Source organism: Trachypithecus francoisi, unplaced genomic scaffold (assembly GCF_009764315.1).
Source record: "Trachypithecus francoisi isolate TF-2019V2 unplaced genomic scaffold, Tfra_2.0 Lachesis_group5, whole genome shotgun sequence".
In the NCBI taxonomy this organism is placed as follows: domain Eukaryota; kingdom Metazoa; phylum Chordata; class Mammalia; order Primates; family Cercopithecidae; genus Trachypithecus; species Trachypithecus francoisi.
The window spans coordinates 26714921-26735430 of NW_022681470.1; the positions used below are offsets into that span (position 1 = coordinate 26714921).

Here is a 20510-nt window from a genome sequence, read left to right on the forward strand (position 1 = left end):
TGTGTAACAAAGAAGTTTCTTCATAAACAATTGCCCTTCTAACTTTGGCCTTCTGATCACCCTACGAGCTCACATCATTATTCTTATTAAAAAACTTATACATACAAGGCTCAGTTTAAAAAGAGATTATCAAATCTATCTGACAAAAGTCCAAACACACAAACCAAAAATATCCATAAGCATCCATGGCTAACTTTTGATACTTTCTTGGTAAAACTGATCTTCTAAGACAGTGAGTTAGTACAGAACCTAGCACCAAATGTAATGACCGCCCTTACACATTCGTTTAAAATTTTCACCTCTCTTTTATCAGTTTTTGATTGAATTACTGCATACAACCAGTGCATCTCTTGACATTATAAGCCTAAAAAGTATCGTAGCAATGATATAGATTGTACTATCATTCTCTTACTTAAAATAATTGTATTCTAACTTTTAAGCATTTTGTACTATAAAATAATAGGTTTAATTTCTATGACTAACATACTAATTAACATGCATTATTGTTTACAGGATCACAGTAAAAATACCATGGTTATTTTCTCAGCTCTAAAAAAGAAGCAAAACAACTCTTCTCTCAGGAAATATGACACAGCACGCTACTCTATACCAAACTGTGTATTTAGGATATTGAAAATTATATCCTGCAAAAGATCTAACAGTGATTCCAGAATCCTACTATGATGAATCTACTACATTGGCAAGCAGAGTTTTCATAAGAGGTGGCCTTGAAATTAAATATGTATGTATGGTTCTTTGTTACAGATCATAGATGGAAAATGGCAAAAAAAACAAAAAACAAAAAAAACCCTCGGCTTAACAGTATGAAAGCCTTAAAAGTTTCTCCATTTAAAGTCTTAAACAGTCATAACATAACTCTGAAATAATATTTGGAGTTTCATGATTATAAAAGTAATATTTTCATTGTTGAAAATGGAAAATTACAAGAAAAATACCTATAAAAACTTCAGCAAGATAGAACCACAATAACTACTATATCCCACCAGTTTTCTTTTTTTTTTTTTCTTTTTTTTTTGAGACGGAGTCTCGCTCTGCCGCCCAGGCTGGAGTGCTGTGGCCGGATCTCAGCTCACTGCAAGCTCCGCCTCCCGGGTTCACGCCATTCTCCTGCCTCAGCCTCCCGAGTAGCTGGGACTACAGGCGCCCACCACCTCGCCCGGCTAATTTTTTTGTATTTTTTAGTAGAGACAGGGTTTCACCGTGTTAGCCAGGATGGTCTCGATCTCCTGACCTCGTGATCCGCCCGTCTCGGCCTCCCAAAGTGCTGGGATTACAGGCTTGAGCCACCGCGCCCGGCCCAGTTTTCAATGACTTTCTCAACTCCAATATTAATGGATAACTTTGGAAAATATTTTAAAATATGTGTTTAAAACATTTACAGGCTAAGTATGAAACATTATTAAGATATTGGACTTGTGCCATAAAAGTTTGCTCTACTTTGTGATAATGTTGCCTCAGGTTTTCAACTGTTTACCAAATAAAGCATCTTAGAATGAAATACGCCATAAGGAACACAATATTCATTAAAACATTTTTACTTCTCTTTTTCCTTAGTAGTAAATGTTACTTAGAATCAAATGAAATTGCATTGTTTTGCTGTATAATGCTGACTTATGTTTATGTTTCTGGAAAGGTTTACCAGATTTCTTGAAAATGAAATATTTTAGCTTATGGCTGTTGAGATTCTATTTACCAAGTACAGTAAATTAATAGGCTAAGACAATGGTTTTGGACTTCAGGAAGGGTTCAAAAGCACATTTTGGGGACAAATATTAAAAGTAAATCAACTGCCACCTACTATTCCTATTTTATTAAAGAAGGGTCATTTGCAGACTAAAAAATGTGAGAAAGAATCTCAAAGTAAAGACATCTCAAAGTAAAAACATGTTAGCAACATTATATCCCCCTCGTGGACTAACCTTTCCTTTTTAATATTTTTCCCTTTTCCATTTCAGTGACAATTTGCTGTATCATATTCCTATGGACCATCATTTGGGAATCTCTATCTTCTCTATGTGCTCTGGGAAGCCTCAATGACTACAGTTTAGTAGCCATGGCAAAGTGAGTTTCTTTGTATTTCAGCATCTGCATTTATAGCTATTAATAATATGGTATTGTATAATATAAAGAACACTAGATTAGGAGTCAGGAGACCTGGGCTCTGGTTCTAGCTCTGCTATTAACTGAATTACGCAACCTTTTAAAGGTATTCTAATCTCTCTTGGTCTCAGATTCTTCATTTGTAAAATGAAACAAATCTAAGACTTACTTAAGCTCTAACATTCTATAAATAAAAAATGATGATTTATACCATGAATTCATAAAGCTGTTGAAATAACTATCCCCAATAACTGAAAAATACTGGTAGGATAGGAGTTTCTTTTAAAAAGTTAACAAGCAATTCTTAAATGAAAACCCAGTGTCAAAAAATTTTAATCAACATACATCATTAAAATCAATTCTCTCAACCACATCCACCAATCTCTAGTCCCTTCTTATTATTCACTCCCCTTTACCTCCAGCCCCATATCAGAAAATAATTATGAGAACTCAGGGATGTCACAGCTGAATCACAGCTAAGGTATGTCATCAAAACCTATCCAAAGCCTTTGTGGAAATACTCTAGGATTAGAGTTTTTTCTTCATTTTTGAAATACTTCTTTTCACAAGGAGTATACCCTGGCTAGTGTCCTGGCTTTGAGACTTGTATTTAAAGAAAAACATGCTTTGTTTTTTATTTCCTTCTCTTCTCAGCTCCCGACATTATGATTTTAAGCACTTAGTATCCATAAATTCTAAAGTGTTGTGAAAGACTGATGGTTTGATTTTACATGGAATGTGCCATCCTTTTTGAAGTCCTACATCATTTTGTTTATTAGTTAACCACCAAAACATTATGAAGCCTTAACTAGCCTATTATCAGAGCCTGTTCACTATCATGAAAACTCTTTGTCACTGGCTTCCGTCACACCTTGTATCTGATTAACACAATATAGGATAACACAGAGCTACATAGATCTGCTTTGTGTTCTAACATAACTGATGGAAAACAGATTTTCCTTTTTCCTTTAATGTGGCAGCCCCCTAATTGAGACTGTAATATGGTTTATTTAGTGTAATTTTTCATACAAAATTAAAGCAAGTCTGGAGTAATTTAGTTGCTCATTAAAGTTACGGTGGTAGCTGCTAACGAGACACTTTTTATATCTTAAAAAATATTTATCCCAATAATATCGATAGACATACACATAATTTAACATACATAATAAAGTTGTTGATTTTTATGCACATACTATCTATTTCTCAATAAGACTGCCCCAAGTGTTGACTTTTAGTCTTGACCACAAAGTAAAAGAAATAAATAAAATGTATTTAAGTAAGAAATCATAATTTTTTTTTCACACTATGTGTGGGTTCTTTTAAGTCCAACTGTTGCCAATTAAAAAAAAAACAAAGTAACATGCATAACAGGTAGGAAACACACACATTTATGTATAAAATTATGTGTATATATGCTTAAATTCTAACAGGTTGGAAAAATATCCTAAATGTCTGCCTTTTGGTTTATGCAATATAAAAATGAACTATAAAAGAGGGTTAACTAAATTTATCTCATTAAACCCAATTAGACTATATGGGAAAAAAATCAAACTCACACTGGGAAATAAAAAAATTTACCAAGACTGCAAAACAAGCAAGAACCAGTTCTGCTTGGTCTGGGAAGAGAAGATTTTAGAAATTTCTGCCAACAATTCACTTGAAAATCACTACTCCCACATCCAACTTGCATGCCAATTAAAAGTGACCAGCATTTACCCATGCCCTGCTCTTGAAAGTTTGAGTTTTAACACTAACCCTAACCCTATAAAACCTTCTCTGTAACTTCTTTTCAAGATGTTTAAGATACTTTTTAAAGTGCTCTCCCTTACTGGCAAGATTATTAATAAGTCCACCTTTTCTCTCTGACACAAAGATAACTCTGCCTGTGTTATCTCTGCAGAGATCATAACAACGGGCGATGTAGACGCTACATTTAAAGCTACATTGGTTTCTTTCATTTTAATAAACCAGCCTTATTAAGTACAATTTTGTCTGTTGGGAATGAAGGTAGCACCTACTTTTCCAAGTTTAGAATATTAGAGTTTGCTATTAATTCCAGATTATTAAAATAAACACAATCTGCCCATGATTGTAATTAAGAGTTATTAAAAGAGGAAGAGGTACCCTTCAAAATCTCAGTGACACAAACCTATGTCACTACTAAATCATACACTGGCTAGAAAGATGACAGAAATCAGTCTTTCACCAGATAACCTGGTTATATCCCTTTTCCTGTAAACACCCTGTAGATACAGTGTGCCGTTACTACAAATAATCTAGTAATAGGCCATGTAGTAGTACTGCTTCTGGAACGCCAGTTCATGTGTTTACAGAATAGTATCTCAGGTGTTCTCTGGAGTCTAGATTGTATTTTCATATTCAAGGAACTTTGTACTGTTGAGTTTTGTATTCTCAGGGTCTTTCTTAGTGTTTGGCACATAATAGGTGCTTAATAAACGTGTTAAATGTCTGACAAACCAGACATATCAGGGGAGCATTTTTGAAGTTCTCAAATACTTCATACAAAGCTGAGGATGTACTGAAGGATACAAATCTACATGAGTTTTTAGAAGTTCTCTAGATTGGAGGGGTAGGTGATGTTCTTCCATTCATGATTCCCATGATTGCCTTCATGCAAGAGAAAGAGGCCATGGTCAACTGACTTATAATTCCCTTGGGAGACCAACTAGCTATAGGCTTCTCTCTTCTTGCCTCCCTGCTCCTCTTTGCACCTACACCATTCCCTGCCTCCCCAAACTACAAGTAACATAGTCACACAGGTGACAATGTGCTGATGAGGCCACAGAGACTGTATCATGTAAACAAGTGATGTAATCCTCCTTGGTACCCAGGGTACTGCCACCGCACATGTTTCAATTAATCAGTTGAGGGCTTGGGCCCAACTACATTAAACAAATCTTCACTAGTATAATATTTGCATAATTTGGGGGACAAGTACTTTACTCCAGAAAGTATATTTCCCCAAGGCTTGCAAGGCATCTAATTTTTCTTAGTATTATTCTGCACTGTTTGTCTTCAGTGGCAAATAAGTTTGTTTTTTTTAAAGGTAAATTGTTTTAAGCTAAGAATATTCCCATTCTGTCTATATATTTTTTGGATTTTTTATTATTATAGAATACAGTCAGTCTGAGAATACTAGGACATCATTATCTAGAGGTAAAAAGAATTTCAAGGGATCATCCACTCCTCTCCTAAGCAGGTTTCTAATAATTTAAAAAGTTTGTTATTTAGCCATTACTAATGCTAACTGAACAAAAACTTCACATTCTCCCTTGATGGTCTTTTTAGTGAGCACCATTTCAATGCAGTGATGGAGGCAAAAGCCAGAATTTTCATAGGTTTAAAGTGCAGAAATGAAGGAAGTAAAATATAGACAACTGTTTGGAAACTTTGGTTCTAGAAAGAAGGAGAGCTAAGACAGTATCTAGAAGAGAAAAGAGACACAGGGTGGGGGGTGACTCCAGTTTAAGATGAGAGATTTAAGCCCAGAGTTTAGAAATTATTTGAAATAAAATTATTTTATAATAAATACATTTGTATTGGAACTATCAACTTATATTCTAAACCACATACACTTAATATGCTAATCTAAACATTGTTATCTTCTAGCTACCTTTCCTAGACAGAAGGTAGATAAAAAGAATGCTAAATATAATGCATAACAGAATGACAACTGTCTCCTTTCTTTGTTGCTTCAAGTAAGATAATCACATATGGAACTATAAGAAGTTTCCTGTTCTTATACTATATACTTTATATACAACAATGGCATTGTGATCTATTAGAAAATAGTACATGAGCCATGAAATTATTCTCTAGGCATATTAAATATTCTATATTCATAAGCCCTGTGATCAGTGACCTATGTGTGAAATATCTTCGTAGAATGTGGATTTAATATGTACAGTTTCTCTATTCTGACTTAGAAATCAAAGCTAAAATGTCAACGTATCCATTTAGTTCTACACCAGTAATGAGATACTTAGTGAAATCCAAAAAACAGATGATAACAAACTAAGATGAATTTCTGAAATAAAATGTGAGAAAGTGACAATAAAGTTCCTAATGGTGATTGTCTAGTTTCATGATTATATCACTAGCAGAAAACCCAATTTAGTGGATTTCCAACTAAGTTATTAATTGATTTTTAAAAAATGTTATTCTGATCTGTTTAAAAAGCTAAAGTTAAACTTTTAAAACTACTGAGTAGGCTACATTCAATAAGCTTTCTAAAAGTGAGCCAAATCCAGTTCGAAAAAGAAAGCAACCTGGTTGTGTGTAACAGTATATACCATATATAAAAACATACTTAAAATAATCAAGTATCTTGTACATTCCTGGTGCAAGGCCCAAATCCAGGCAGAAGACTGTGGTAGGCAGCCAAATTGCTGGCAATAAGTCTGTGTGGTTCACAAGTTTCTAACTCAACACTTAGACCATCTCTTTGATCATATCCCTCTAGTCATGTATCCTTTAAAAACCTCCAAAACTATGAATAATATTAAGATTTTTGTATTTCCCATCATTTCAAAGCAACTTAAAGAACTGTATGTATAAAATAAAACTATCAATTAACTGGAAAAAATAGCTGATACAAGATTTATTTAAAAAATTTAAGGGCCAAACCACAAAATTGATTATGTTTTGACAGAAACTGTCTTCCAACTCTCCACTCCTATACAATAATTTATCTGAAAAACAAGTAACTCTGTGATGATATGTAGATAAGAACTCTGAATACCTATAAAATCTCTTTAAGTAAGGGGCTGATGACTTAAAAGTTGAAAGCTAAAGAACTTACTAATGTTTAAAAAGTAAATTTGTTATCATTGTATATCCTGAATCTTACCAAAATACAAATTTGGGTTTACACTGACTGCATTGTTTAAAATAGGTTTACAATGTCTTTTTCCCCCAAGATGAAGTCAATTATACTTTGTGTAGAAAAAATAATTACTTACCGCTATAATATCTAATGTATTATCACAGACCTTTCGGATTTCATTATTCTTATCATGCATCAGGTCTATGAGATATGCTGGAGCCTCTAAATAAAAATGGTTAAAGATACAAACTACATTTGATATTGTGGCTAGTCAATAATACTAGAAAAATCTCATATTTTTCTAAAGCTAAATGCTAAATGGAAATTTAACTCAAATTTTAAAATAAAATCATTAATACAAGATGACCAGAAACACTTAATATTTCATTTGTTTAAAAAAACAGGGATAGTAGGGACATAAAAAAGAGAAAAATCTAGATAAAAATGGGTAAGGAAAACAGTCAGTAAATCTCAGAAAGTACAAGACCACATTTCTGAATACATGAGGATCACGACCATAAATACAGAGGAAGCTCTATAGTTGCGTAGCTATAAATGCTTCTTGATCTATCCTGCTCTCCTAAAAATTCAGGAAAACTAATTTCATACAAAACTAACAAGAGAGATTCATGGTCAAAAAGAGAAGGCATGATAAAACATTTTCACATAAAAGAAAGCTGCAACCTAATATTTCCAAAGAGATAAATATATTTTAAAAAACAGTATATATATATACACACACACACACACACATATATATACACATACATACACAAAAGCAAAATTATTATATTGGATAGCAAATAACATGGAAAATAGAAGTGGAGATAATAGACTGTCAAATAGAAAGTTATACTCCTTTAGAACTTGGTGACAATGCATGATGAAATTTAGGTTTGCATCCCAAAAGAAAAAAAAAATAGAATGTGTAATTACAAATAAGTAAGAGAGAAGGGACAGAATGAAGCAAACTCAAATTAATAAAGAAATCTTGATGAATCTAAAAGAGGAAGTGAAGAAAAACGTTGTGATCTCGCATCAATACTATCAATTGGTCTTAGTTAAAACAATTTGAAAACAGAGTCCACAAATTTCTACTAAGAAACTCTAGCACACGTACACAAGTACATACCATTCTTTGTATCACTGATTACACCCCCAAAATTTTATCACACAGTATTATGACTAGCTAGTGGCAAAGTGATGACTTAACTCATTAGTGTTACTTACTACTTAAACTGTTGCTTTTTAAAAATAGATTTAGGGGACCCAAGTACAGTTTTGCTACATGGCTATATTGCATAGTGGTTCTTACTATTTTTTTTTTTTTAGGGATACAAAAGGTATATTTAAAAATGTAGAAAAAATATATAGAATAATGTATTTGTGCATTCTGAAACTCATTTTTAAGAAAATATGTAAAAAATATGTATTGACTGCCTCTTTTCTCAACTGGAATATAAATTCCATTAGGGCAGAGACTCTGCCTATCATATTCACTATAGTACCCCAGGTTTTAGATCATAACAAGTGCTCAATAAATTTTTATTTAATGAATAAATAATCATCTACATACTTCACACGGTTTTGTGAGAATAAAAATTATTAGAAAAATCTTAAAAATTCTCAAGGGGAATCTAAAATAATCTAGACAAATGTGGATTATAATCTTCCCTCAGCAGCCATGGGAGACTGGTTCTAGGATCCCCCAATGATGCCAAAATCCACAGATGCTTAAGTCTCTTATATAAACTGGTGTAGTATCTGTATATGGCCTATGCTCATCCTCCCGTATACTTTAAATCCTTCCTAGATTACTTAAAATACTTAATAAAATACAAATGCTACGCAAATAGTTGATATACCATATTTTCTGTTTTTTATTGTTGCATTTCTATTCTCTATTAGAAAGCTTTTTGAATAAATTTAATCTATGCATGGTTAAATCAGTAGATGAGGAACCCCCAAATAAGAAAGGCCAACTGTATTTTATTTCCCATACTGCAATTGTTGAGATTATATAAAAATATAATCAGCATTTGTTCTCAGTTCTTATGTGATTGAGTCATGGTGTGAGTCAGTTTACTATTTTAAACATCTGAATATAAATCATATATTTATCTAAAATAAGTCTACACTAGCTATCTCATATGTCAAGTATTCTGTTCAACTAATATTGAATTATTGAATATTGATTAGTATTATATCAACTAATATTGATCAAACTTTCTAACAAGTTTAATATTGATCAACTTTCTAACAACTTTCTAAGAAACTTTCTGATCAAACTTTCTAACAAAAAGAAAAGGAATAAAATCTTGCCTAATAGATTTTTTTATTTTAAATATTCATATTGGATTCACAGGGAGAATCACAATAAAATGCTCAAGGTTATGGTGAAATAAAATATTTCAATAATTTTTAATATGTAATACATGGTAACATGACAGATTTAAATGCCATTGACATCAACAAAAATTGTGTTTTTTGAACTCCAAAACATTTTTAAAATTTATTATTTTTCAGCTTTTTTTTTAGAGACAGAGCCTCATTCTGTCATCCAGGCTGGAGTGCAATAGTGTGATCATAGCTCACTGGAGCCTCAAATTCCTGGGCTCAAGTGATCTTCCTACCTCAGCCTCCCAGGTAGCTGAGACTATAAGCATGCCCTACCATGCCTGGCTTAGAAAACATTTCTGTGTTTTGTATTTTGGAAAAGCACTTCAGTGATCTTTATCCAATTTTAAGACACAGAGTTTTTATAAAAATTTTAACTCAGCAGATCTTTATCTCCCTGTTGCACCATTATCAACATGTTATAATCTTCAGGACAACTATTCAAAAAGTATTGACTCCAGATTCAGTGACATAAAACAGAAATTAAACGTGGGGTCAAATGCAAAGAAAGTTATACTGAAAAGAAAGTTCAAATAGGAATTCTCTTAATTCTGTGGGCTTTGATAATAAGGTACTAAGTGTACATTTTAAACAGACTTCCCAAAACAGAGGCAGTAACACTTATTCACTGTGTGCAGGTACTTGGTAGGTACTTTAAATATTTCACTTTTTAGTCCTCACAAAAAACCCTACAAGATGACCTGTAAATAGGGTTGTCTCTCAAAGAAGTTACCTAGAAAAACTACATTTTCATTTTACTATTTTCTGTAGTGGCTTCTATAGTTATGTAAATTTTAAGTAATTCTACACATAAAATACACCTTCAGAGACTCTCAACCCAAAAAAGCATATTAAAGGTTCCAAGAAGACCCTGTAGCAAGAAAACTTGTTAACTTTAACTCAGTGTTTCCCAAAACTATCAGAGAATCTTTTTTTTCATTAAGCAGCTGTTAATACTTAAGGAATATGTTCCATGGAATACAGCTGGGGAAAAATGAATTTACTCCAATTATTTTAACACTGTTCAAAAGTGTATTTGGAATTTATCTTTCTGGGAAAGTCAGTTTATAAACCACATTAAAAATATTTATTCATGCCTGTAATCCTAGCACTTTGGGAGGCCAAGGTGGGCAGATCACGAGGTCAAGAGATCAAGACCATCCTGGCTAACACAGTGAAATCTCATCTCTACTAAAAATACAAAAAATTAGCCGGGCGTGGTGGCGGGCCCCTGTAGTCCCAGCTACTTGGGAGGCTGAGGCAGGAGAATGGCGTGAACCCCGGAGGTGGAGCTGGCAGTGAGCCGAGATTGTGCCACTGCACTCTAACCTGGGTGACAGAGCGAGACTCCATCCAAAAAAAAAAAAAAAATTATTACTTTCTGTACTCTTAGCTGTTAAGGCAGAACAGTATTTGCATTTTGATAGCCCATATTAGCATTTCTCAAATTAGACTTGTTATTTATCAGACTTGACTCTTAGAAACTCTATGTGGTTCCAGAATTTTTCATTTTTTTTTGAGATAGGGTCTCCCTCTGCCACCCAGGCTGGAATGCAGTGGCAAAATCATAGTTTACTGCTGCCTTGACCTCTTAGGCTCAAGTGATAATTCCTGCTTCAGTGTCCCGAGTAGCTGGGACTACAGGCATGCATCACCGTGTCCAGCTCATGTTTTATCTTTTTATTTTTAGTAGAGATGAGGTCTCACTATGTTGCCCAGACTGGTCGCAAATACCTGAGCTCAAGTGATGCTCCCACCTCAGGTTCCCAAAGTGCTGGGATTACAGGCATGAGCCACTGTGCCTGGCCAATCACACTGGATTATAATTTTATATTTCTTGTATATTATACCTGTCTATCTCTCCAACTAAACTATAAACTCCCTGAGGTCAAGGACTTTCTTATATATCTAACACATAAGCCAGTATCTGTTTAGATGGTCAAAGCTGGAGAAACATGTGAATAAATGAATGTTTAATTATATATAGTAAAAGAGTTAGCAGATACCAAAATTTTCAGCTTAAGAGGCTGTGTAGATGACAATGTTGTTATTCACAATGAATACAGATGGCAGGACTGTTCTGCTTATCAGGAGATGATGTTACCAATATTGAGTACCCTTTGGATGCAAGAATGATAAACTACCAGGTACTAAGTACCTCTGTGTATTGGGAACTATTATAGACAATTTAAATCCATTAGTACTTACAACAATTCTACAAGGTATGAGGTCTTTTTATTTTAACATTAATGTTACGGGCATTTTTAAGGTATATGATTGTATCCTAGGGAGGTTAAGTAACTTTCCAAGGTCCTGCAGCTGTGTAAGTAGCAAAAGGTAATTAAAATTAGGGCTATTTGATTTACAAAGATCTCTAGACTACAGCATGCTATGCCCCTTTAGGTAGGTGGAAGGTATCCAAGTGGCAGTTAGCAACAAATGCCTGGGGCTCAAGATAGGGGTTATCAAGATTAAATAGCATATAGTTGGTAGCTGAACTCATGGGAATAGATGTGGTTTCCCACATAGAGTACATAAGGTAAGATTAGAAAAGAACCAAGGATAGTCCTAGAAACCTCTGATACTTAAGGTATGTTAATAGAGAAGGAAGTTCTGATATGTTTGCTAAGTTTCTTAGGAATCACAACCTGGCAAGTTAATAAAATTGTTCTCATCATATTCTACCTATATACTGATTTGGGGTCAACAGCTTCCATGGAAAATAGGTTATCTTGTAAATTTATCTCAAAACTTAGTGTTTTCAGTGTTATTTCAACATTTGCCAAAAAAACAAACAAAAAACCCCAAAAAACCCAAAGATGCATCTTTTCTGAATATGTGAAATATTGTTATCTACTGTAAACACTAAAAGGATACGTGTTTCCTTGATTATGACGTCTCTTGTGGCTTGGTGGAAAACCATCTGGTAGAAGACATAAATTATCTGACATACAAATTCATCATCTTCCTGTTGAGCTGTAAATAAACAAAAAATTCATATAAAGAATACTATGTTTATATAACAAATTTAAAATAATTGAGGGGAAAAATATAGAATGAGAAAAACTAAAAGTGATAAGGAGACAAGTAAGTAGAAATGGATTAAAATAACTTCTATGTTCCTAATGTAAAATGCTAACAGTTATCACCACTTGTTTTATCCATCATAAGAATTCTTTAAACAATTCTAATTTGTAAAATAAACCTGATTCTATTTTGTCTTTATAATGTTGACTTCGCAGGAGAAAAATGATTCTTAAAAATTATCATACCTTCTAAACTCTAAGTTTTTGGTAGAAATTGAACTATTATAAAAAGGTATTTCCTTTTGTTGAATAATGTTCAGAAAATTAAACTTTACAGATTGCATGAAATAATAAGTAATTTAGTTTCCATCTAATTAATTATAATAGTAAAAAAGTTACATAATCATAAAGGCTAATTAATAAATCTTTAATATCATACAAAGAGTAATTTATATAACAGCTGATGTCCACTGATTAATAATGTAATGGAAAAGCATAATTGCTTATAGAAATCTAACCTTAAGTAATGATTATGAAGTTAGATTTAATAGTATAGTTTGCTATCAACTCTTGGTAAAAGTTCAATGACATTTTAGAAACAGAGTTTCGGCCGGGCGCGGTGGCTCAAGCCTGTAATCCCAGCACTTTGGGAGGCCGAGACGGGTGGATCACGAGGTCAGGAGATCGAGACCATCCTGGCTAACACGGTGAAACCCCGTCTCTACTAAAAAAATACAAAAAACTAGCTGGGTGAGGTGGCGGGCGCCTGTAGTCCCAGCTACTCGGGAGGCTGAGGCAGGAGAATGGCGTAAACCCGGGAGGCGGAGCTTGCAGTGAGCTGAGATCCGGCCACTGCACCACTGCACTCCAGCCTGGATGACAGAGCGAGACTCCGTCTCAAAAAAAAAAAAAAAAAAAAAAGAAAGAAAGAAAGAAAGAAAAAGAAACAGAGTTTCAGGTCAACAGAGTATCAAACCAGTTGCGTAGAATAAACTGTGGGTCCCTTAAAGTTCAATTTGTCCCAAATGATATCCCTCACTAACTTGCCAAAGTACTACTCTCCCAAACGAATTGGGCTAAATTTCTCACTATTAATTAATATCTTGGTATATAGTATTCCCTCACTTAATACCAAAGGCTTTATTCTTGAAAATCCATCTATTTCTTAAAAAGAGTATTATAAAGCCTCTGCCTGTGATAATCTCATGTCAGAGAACACCAAAACCATAGTAAAACATTCTGAGCTGGCTGTGTCAGATCACTTTACAAATATCTCAGCTCTCTTGATTATAATCACTATGGGACAGCAATTTCAGGATGCAGGTCATTTTGCTTCAACTTTCTTCAGCTCTCCACAAAATCTTCATTCTCACTCTGCCAACTACGTGTCTTTACTTTCACCTCCCAACTACTTAGTCTTTCTTTTAATTATTTGTGATCTGACTGTGAGAAGAGGGTATCAAAGTAAACACAAATATGTTACAGTTTTGAGAAGTATACTTCAAATATTGGGGCATTATCTCTAGATGACCTATTAAAATGAATTAAGGAACTTACAAATTAAATTTAAAAAAAACTCAAAAGAGAAAAATGTGCAAGAGGCTTAAATAGGCACATCTTTTTATTGGCTATCCCTAAATAATCAATAAACATAAACAGGTGCTCAACTTCATTAGTCATTAGGGAAATACAAATTAAAATCACAATGAAATACCAGTATGATGGCTACAATTGAAAGGACTGACAATGCCCAGTATTGGAGGTGATGTGGAAAAATTGCAGCTCTCTTACATTACTGGTAAGAATGAAAACTGGCACAACCACAGATTCACACAGTTTACTAAAGCCAAACATATACAAACTCTGTGACCCAGCAATTCTACTCCTACCAGTGAACCTAATGGAAATGAGTACATATGTGCACCAAATGAAAGGTTTCAAAATGTTCATAGGAGTATTATTTATAATAGTCCTCCTCCTCACAAAAACCAAACTCTACTATCCATCAATAGTAGAAAGGATAAATGGTGGTATATTTATATAATAAAATATTACAGGGTGGAGCAAGATGGCTGAATAGGAACAGCTCCAGTCTCCAACTCCCAGCGCGAGCGACACAGAAGACTGGTAATTTCTGCATTTTCAACTGAGGTACTGGGGTCATCTCACTGGGGAGTGCCAGACAATCGATGCTGGTCAGCTGCTGCAGCCCGACCAGCGAGAGCTGAAGCAGGACGAAGCACTGCCTCACCTGGGAAGCACAAGGGGGAAGGGAATCCCTTTTCCTAGCCAGGGGAACTGAGACACACAACACCTGGAAAATCGGGTAATTCCCACCCCAATACTGCACTTTAAGCAAACGGGCACGCCAGGAGATTATACCCACACCTGGCCGGGAGGGTCCCACGGCCACGGAGCCTCCCTCATTGCTAGCACAACAGTCTGTGATCTAACCACAAGGCAGCAGTAGGGCTGGGGGAGGGGCGCCCGCCATTGCTGAGGCTTAAGTAGGTAAACAAAGCCGCTGGGAAGCTCGAACTGGGTGGAGCTCACAGCAGCTCAAGGAAACCTGCCTGTCTCTGTAGACTCCACCTCTGGGGACAGGGCACAGCTAAACAACAAAAGGGGAAGCAGCAGAGGCCTGTGCAGATGCGAACGACTCTGTCTGACAGCTTTGAAGAGAGCAGTGGATCTCCCAACACGGAGGCTGAGATCTGAGAACTGACAGACTGCCTGCTCAAGTGGGTCCCTGACCCCTGAGTAGCCTAACTGGGAGACATCCCCCACTAGGGGCAGTCTGACACCCCACACCTCACAGGGTGGAGTACACCCCTGTGAGGAAGCTCCCAAAGTAAGAATCAGACAGGTATACTCGCTGTTCAGCAATATTCTATCTTCTGCAACCTCTGCTGCTGATACCCAGGCAAACAGGGTCTGGAGTGGACCTCAAGCAATCTCCAACAGACCTATAGCTGAGGGTCCTGACTATTAGAAGGAAAAATATCAAACAGAAAGAACATCTATACCAAAACCCCATCAGTACGTCACCATCATCAAAGACCAGAAGCAGATAAAACCACAAAGATGGGGAAGAAGCAGGGCAGAAAAGCTGGAAATTCAAAAAATAAGAGCGCATCTCCCCCTGCAAAGGAGGGCAGCTCATCGCCAGCAACGGATCAAAGCTGGTCAGAGAATGACTTTGACGAGATGAGAGAAGAAGGCTTCAGTCCATCAAACTTCTCAGAGCTAAAGGAGGAATTACATACCCAGCGCAAAGAAACTAAAAATCTTGAAAAAAGAGTGGAAGAATTGATAGCTAGAATAATTAATGCAGAGAAGGTCATAAATGAAATGACAGAGATGAAAACCATGACACGAGAAATACGTGACAATCCACAAGCTTCAGTAACCGACTCGATCAACTGGAAGAAAGAGTATCAGCGATTGAGGATCAAATGAATGAAATGAAGCGAGAAGAGAAATCAAAAGAAAAAAGAAGAAAAAGAAATGAACAAAGCCTGCAAGAAGTATGGGATTATGTAAAAAGACCAAATCTACGTCTGATTGGGGTGCCTGAAAGTGAGGGGGAAAATGGAACCAAGTTGGAAAACACTCTTCAGGATATCATCCAGGAGAACTTCCCCAATCTAGTAGGGCAGGCCAACATTCAAATTCAGGAAATACAGAGAACACCACAAAGATACTCCTCCAGAAGAGCAACTCCAAGACACATAATTGCCAGATTCACTAAAGTTGAAATGAAGGAAAAAATCTTAAGGGCAGCCAGAGAGAAAGGTCGGGTTACCCACGAAGGGAAGCCCATCAGACTAACAGCAGACCTCTCGGCAGAAACTCTACAAGCCAGAAGAGAGTGGGGGCCAATATTCAACATTCTTAAAGAAAAGAATTTTCAACCCAGAATTGCATATCCAGCCAAACTAAGTTTCATAAGTGAAGGAGAAATAAAATCCTTTACAGATAAGCAAATGCTTAGAGATTCTGTCACCACCAGGCCTGCCTTACAAGAGACCCTGAAGGAAGCCCTAAACATGGAAAGGAACAACTGGTACCAGCCATTGCAAAAACAAGCCAAAATGTAAAGACCATCGAGGCTAGGAAGAAACTGCATCAACTAATGAGCAAAATAACCAGTTAATATCATAATGGCAGGATCAAGTTCACACATAACAATATTAACCTTAAATGTCAATGGACTAAATGCTCCAATTAAAAGACACAGACTGGCAAACTGGATCAAGAGTCAAGACCCATCAGTCTGCTGTATTCAGGAGACCCATCTCACATGCAGAGACATACATAGGCTCAAAATAAAGGGATGGAGGAAGATCTACCAAGCAATTGGAGAACAAAAAAACCAGGGGTTGCAATCCTAGTCTCTGATAAAACAGACTTTAAACCATCAAAGATCAAAAGAGACAAAGAAGGCCATTACATAATGGTAAAGGGATCAATTCAACAGGAAGAGCTAACTATCCTAAATATAAATGCACCCAATACAGGAGCACCGAAATTCATAAAGCAAGTCCTTAGAGACTTACAAAGAGACTTAGACTCCCATACAATAATAATGGGAGACTTCAACACTCCACTGTCAACATTAGACAGATCAACGAGACAGAAAGTTAACAAGGATATCCAGGAATTGAACTCATCTCTGCACCAAGTGGACCTAATAGACATCTATAGAACTCTCCACCCCAAATCAACAGAATATACATTCTTCTCAGCACCACATCGCACTTATTCCAAAATTGACCACATAATTGGAAGTAAAGCACTCCTTAGCAAATGTACAAGAACAGAAATTATAACAAACTGTCTCTCAGACCACAGTGCAATCAAACTAGAACTCAGAACTAAGAAACTCAATCAAAACCACTCAACTACATGGAAACTGAACAACCTGCTCCTGAATGACTACTGGGTACATAACGAAATGAAGACAGAAATAAAGATGTTCTTTGAAACCAATGAGAACAAAGATACAACATACCAGAATCTCTGGGACACATTTAAAGCAGTGTGTAGAGGGAAATTTATAGCACTAAATGCCCACAAGAGAAAGCTGGAAAGATCTAAAATTGACACTCTAACATCACAATTAAAAGAACTGGAGAAGCAAGAGCAAACACATTCCAAAGCTAGCAGAAGGCAAGAAATAACTAAGATCAGAGCAGAACTGAAGGAGATAGAGACACAAAAAACCCTCCAAAAAATCAATGAATCCAGGAATTGGTTTTTTGAAAAAATCAACAAAATTGACAGACTGCTAGTAAGACTAATAAAGAAGAAAAGAGAGAAGAATCAAATAGACGCAATAAAAAATGATAAAAGGGGATATCACCACGGACCCCACAGAAATACAAACTACCATCAGAGAATACTATAAACACCTCTATGCAAATAAACTAGAAAATCTAGAAGAAATGGATAATTTCCTGGACACTTACACTCTTCCAAGACTAAACCAGGAAGAAGTTGAATCCCTGAATAGACCAATAGTAGGCTCTGAAATTGAGGCAATAATTAATAGCCTACCCACGAAAAAAAGTCCAGGACCAGATGGATTCACAGCTGAATTCTACCAGAGGTACAAGGAGGAGCTGGTACCATTCCTTCTGAAACTATTCCAATCCCTCTTGAAAAAGAGGGAATCCTCCCTAACTCATTTTATGAGGCCAACATCATCCTGATACCAAAGCCTGGTAGAGACACAACAAAAAAAGAAAATTTTAGACCAATATCCCTGATGAACATCGATGCAAAAATCCTCAATAAAATACTGGCAAACCGGATTCAGCAGCACATCAAAAAGCTTATCCACCATGATCAAGTGGGCTTCATCCCTGGGATGCAAGGCTGGTTCAACATTCGCAAATCAATAAACGTAATCCAGCATATAAACAGAACCAAAGACAAGAACCACATGATTATCTCAACAGATGCAGAACAGGCTTTTGACAAAATTCAACAGCCCTTCATGCTAAAAACGCTCAATAAATTCGGTATTGATGGAACGTGCCTCAAAATAATAAGAGCTATTTATGACAAACCCACAGCCAATATCATACTGAATGGGCAAAAACTGGAAAAATTCCCTTTGAAAACTGGCACAAGACAGGGATGTCCTCTCTCACCACTCCTATTCAACATAGTGTTGGAAGTTCTGGCTAGGACAATCAGGCAAGAGAAAGAAATCAAGGGTATCCAGTTAGGAAAAGAAGAAGTCAAATTGTCCCTGTTTGCAGATGACATGATTGTATATTTAGAAAACCCCATTGTCTCAGCCCAAAATCTCCTTAAGCTGATAAGCAACTTCAGCAAAGTCTCAGGATACAAAATCAGTGTGCAAAAATCACAAGCATTCTTATACACCAGTAACAGACAAACAGAGAGCCAAATCATGAATGAACTTCCATTCACAATTGCTTCAAAGAGAATAAAATACCTAGGAATCCAACTTACAAGGGATGTAAAGGACCTCTTCAAGGAGAACTACAAACCACTGCTCAGTGAAATAAAAGAGGACACTAACAAATGGAAGAACATACCATGCTCATGGATAGGAAGAATGAATATCGTGAAAATGGCCATACTGCCCAAGGTTATTTATAGATTCAATGCCATCCCCATCAAGCTACCAATGAGTTTCTTCACGGAATTGGAAAAAACGGCTTTAAAGTTCATATGGAACCAAAAAAGAACCCTCATTGCCAAGAAAATCCTAAGTCATAAGAACAAAGCTGGAGGCATCACACTACCTGACTTCAAACTATACTACAAGGCTACAGTAACCAAAACAGCATGGTACTGGTACCAAAACAGAGATATAGACCAATGGAACAGAACAGAGTCCTCAGAAATAATACCACACATCTACAGCCATCTGATCTTTGACAAACCTGAGAGAAACAAGAAATGGGGAAAGGATTCCCTATTTAATAAATGGTGCTGGGAAAATTGGCTAGCCATAAGTAGAAAGCTGAAACTGGATCCTTTCCTTACTCCTTATACGAAAATTAATTCAAGACGGATTAAAGACTTAAATGTTAGACCTAATACCATAAAAACCCTAGAAGAAAACCTAGGTAGTACCATTCAGGACATAGGCATGGGCAAGGACTTCATGTCTAAAACACCAAAAGCAACGGCAGCAAAAGCCAAAATTGACACATGGGATCTAATTAAACTAAAGAGCTTCTGCACAGCAAAAGAAACTACCATCAGAGTGAACAGGCAACCTACAGAATGGGAGAACATTTTTGCAATCTACCCATCTGACAAAGGGCTAATATCCAGAATCTACAAAGAACTCAAACAAATTTACAAGAAAAAAACAAACAACCCCATCAAAAAGTGGGCAAAGGATATGAACAGACATTTCTCAAAAGAAGACATTCATACAGCCAACAGACATATGAAAAAATGCTCATCATCACTGGCCATCAGAGAAATGCAAATCAAAACCACAATGAGATACCATCTCACACCAGTTAGAATGGCAATCATTAAAAAGTCAGGCAACAACAGGTGCTGGAGAGGATGTGGAGAAATAGGAACACTTTTACACTGTTGGTGGGATTGTAAACTAGTTCAACCATTATGGAAAACAGTATGGTGATTCCTCAAGGATCTAGAACTAGATGTACCATATGACCCAGCCATCCCACTACTGGGTATATACCCAAAGGATTATAAATCATGCTGCTATAAAGATACATGCACACGTATGTTTATTGCGGCACTATTCACAATAGCAAAGACTTGGAATCAACCCACATGTCCATCTGTGACAGACTGGATTAAGAAAATGTGGCACATATACACCATGGAATATTATGCAGCCATAAAAAAGGATGAGTTTGTGTCCTTTGTAGGGACATGGATGCAGCTGGAAACCATCATTCTTAGCAAACTATCACAAGAACAGAAAACCAAACACCGCGTGTTCTCACTCATAGGTGGGAACTGAACAATGACATCACCTGGACTCAGGAAGGGGAACATCACACATCGGGGCCTATCATGGGGAGTGGGGAGGGGGGAGGGATTGCATTGGGAGTTATACCTGATATAAATCACAAATTGATGGGTGCTGA

The 20510-nt window shown here is 36.1% G+C and overlaps 1 protein-coding gene across 5 annotated transcripts in view; it reads right to left on the minus strand.

The window, feature by feature from the left end:
• KIFAP3 (kinesin associated protein 3) overlaps positions 1-20510 on the minus strand; it is a 170061-nt gene that overhangs the window by 45033 nt on the left and 104518 nt on the right. For all 5 annotated transcript variants that reach the window (XM_033195193.1, XM_033195195.1, XM_033195194.1 and 2 more), the window contains exons 16-17: positions 12242-12340; positions 7104-7189 (exon numbers count right to left, since the gene is read on the minus strand). In XM_033195193.1, coding sequence (XP_033051084.1) covers positions 7104-7189; positions 12242-12340 — 185 coding nt within the window. The remainder of the gene's footprint in view (positions 1-7103; positions 7190-12241; positions 12341-20510) is intronic.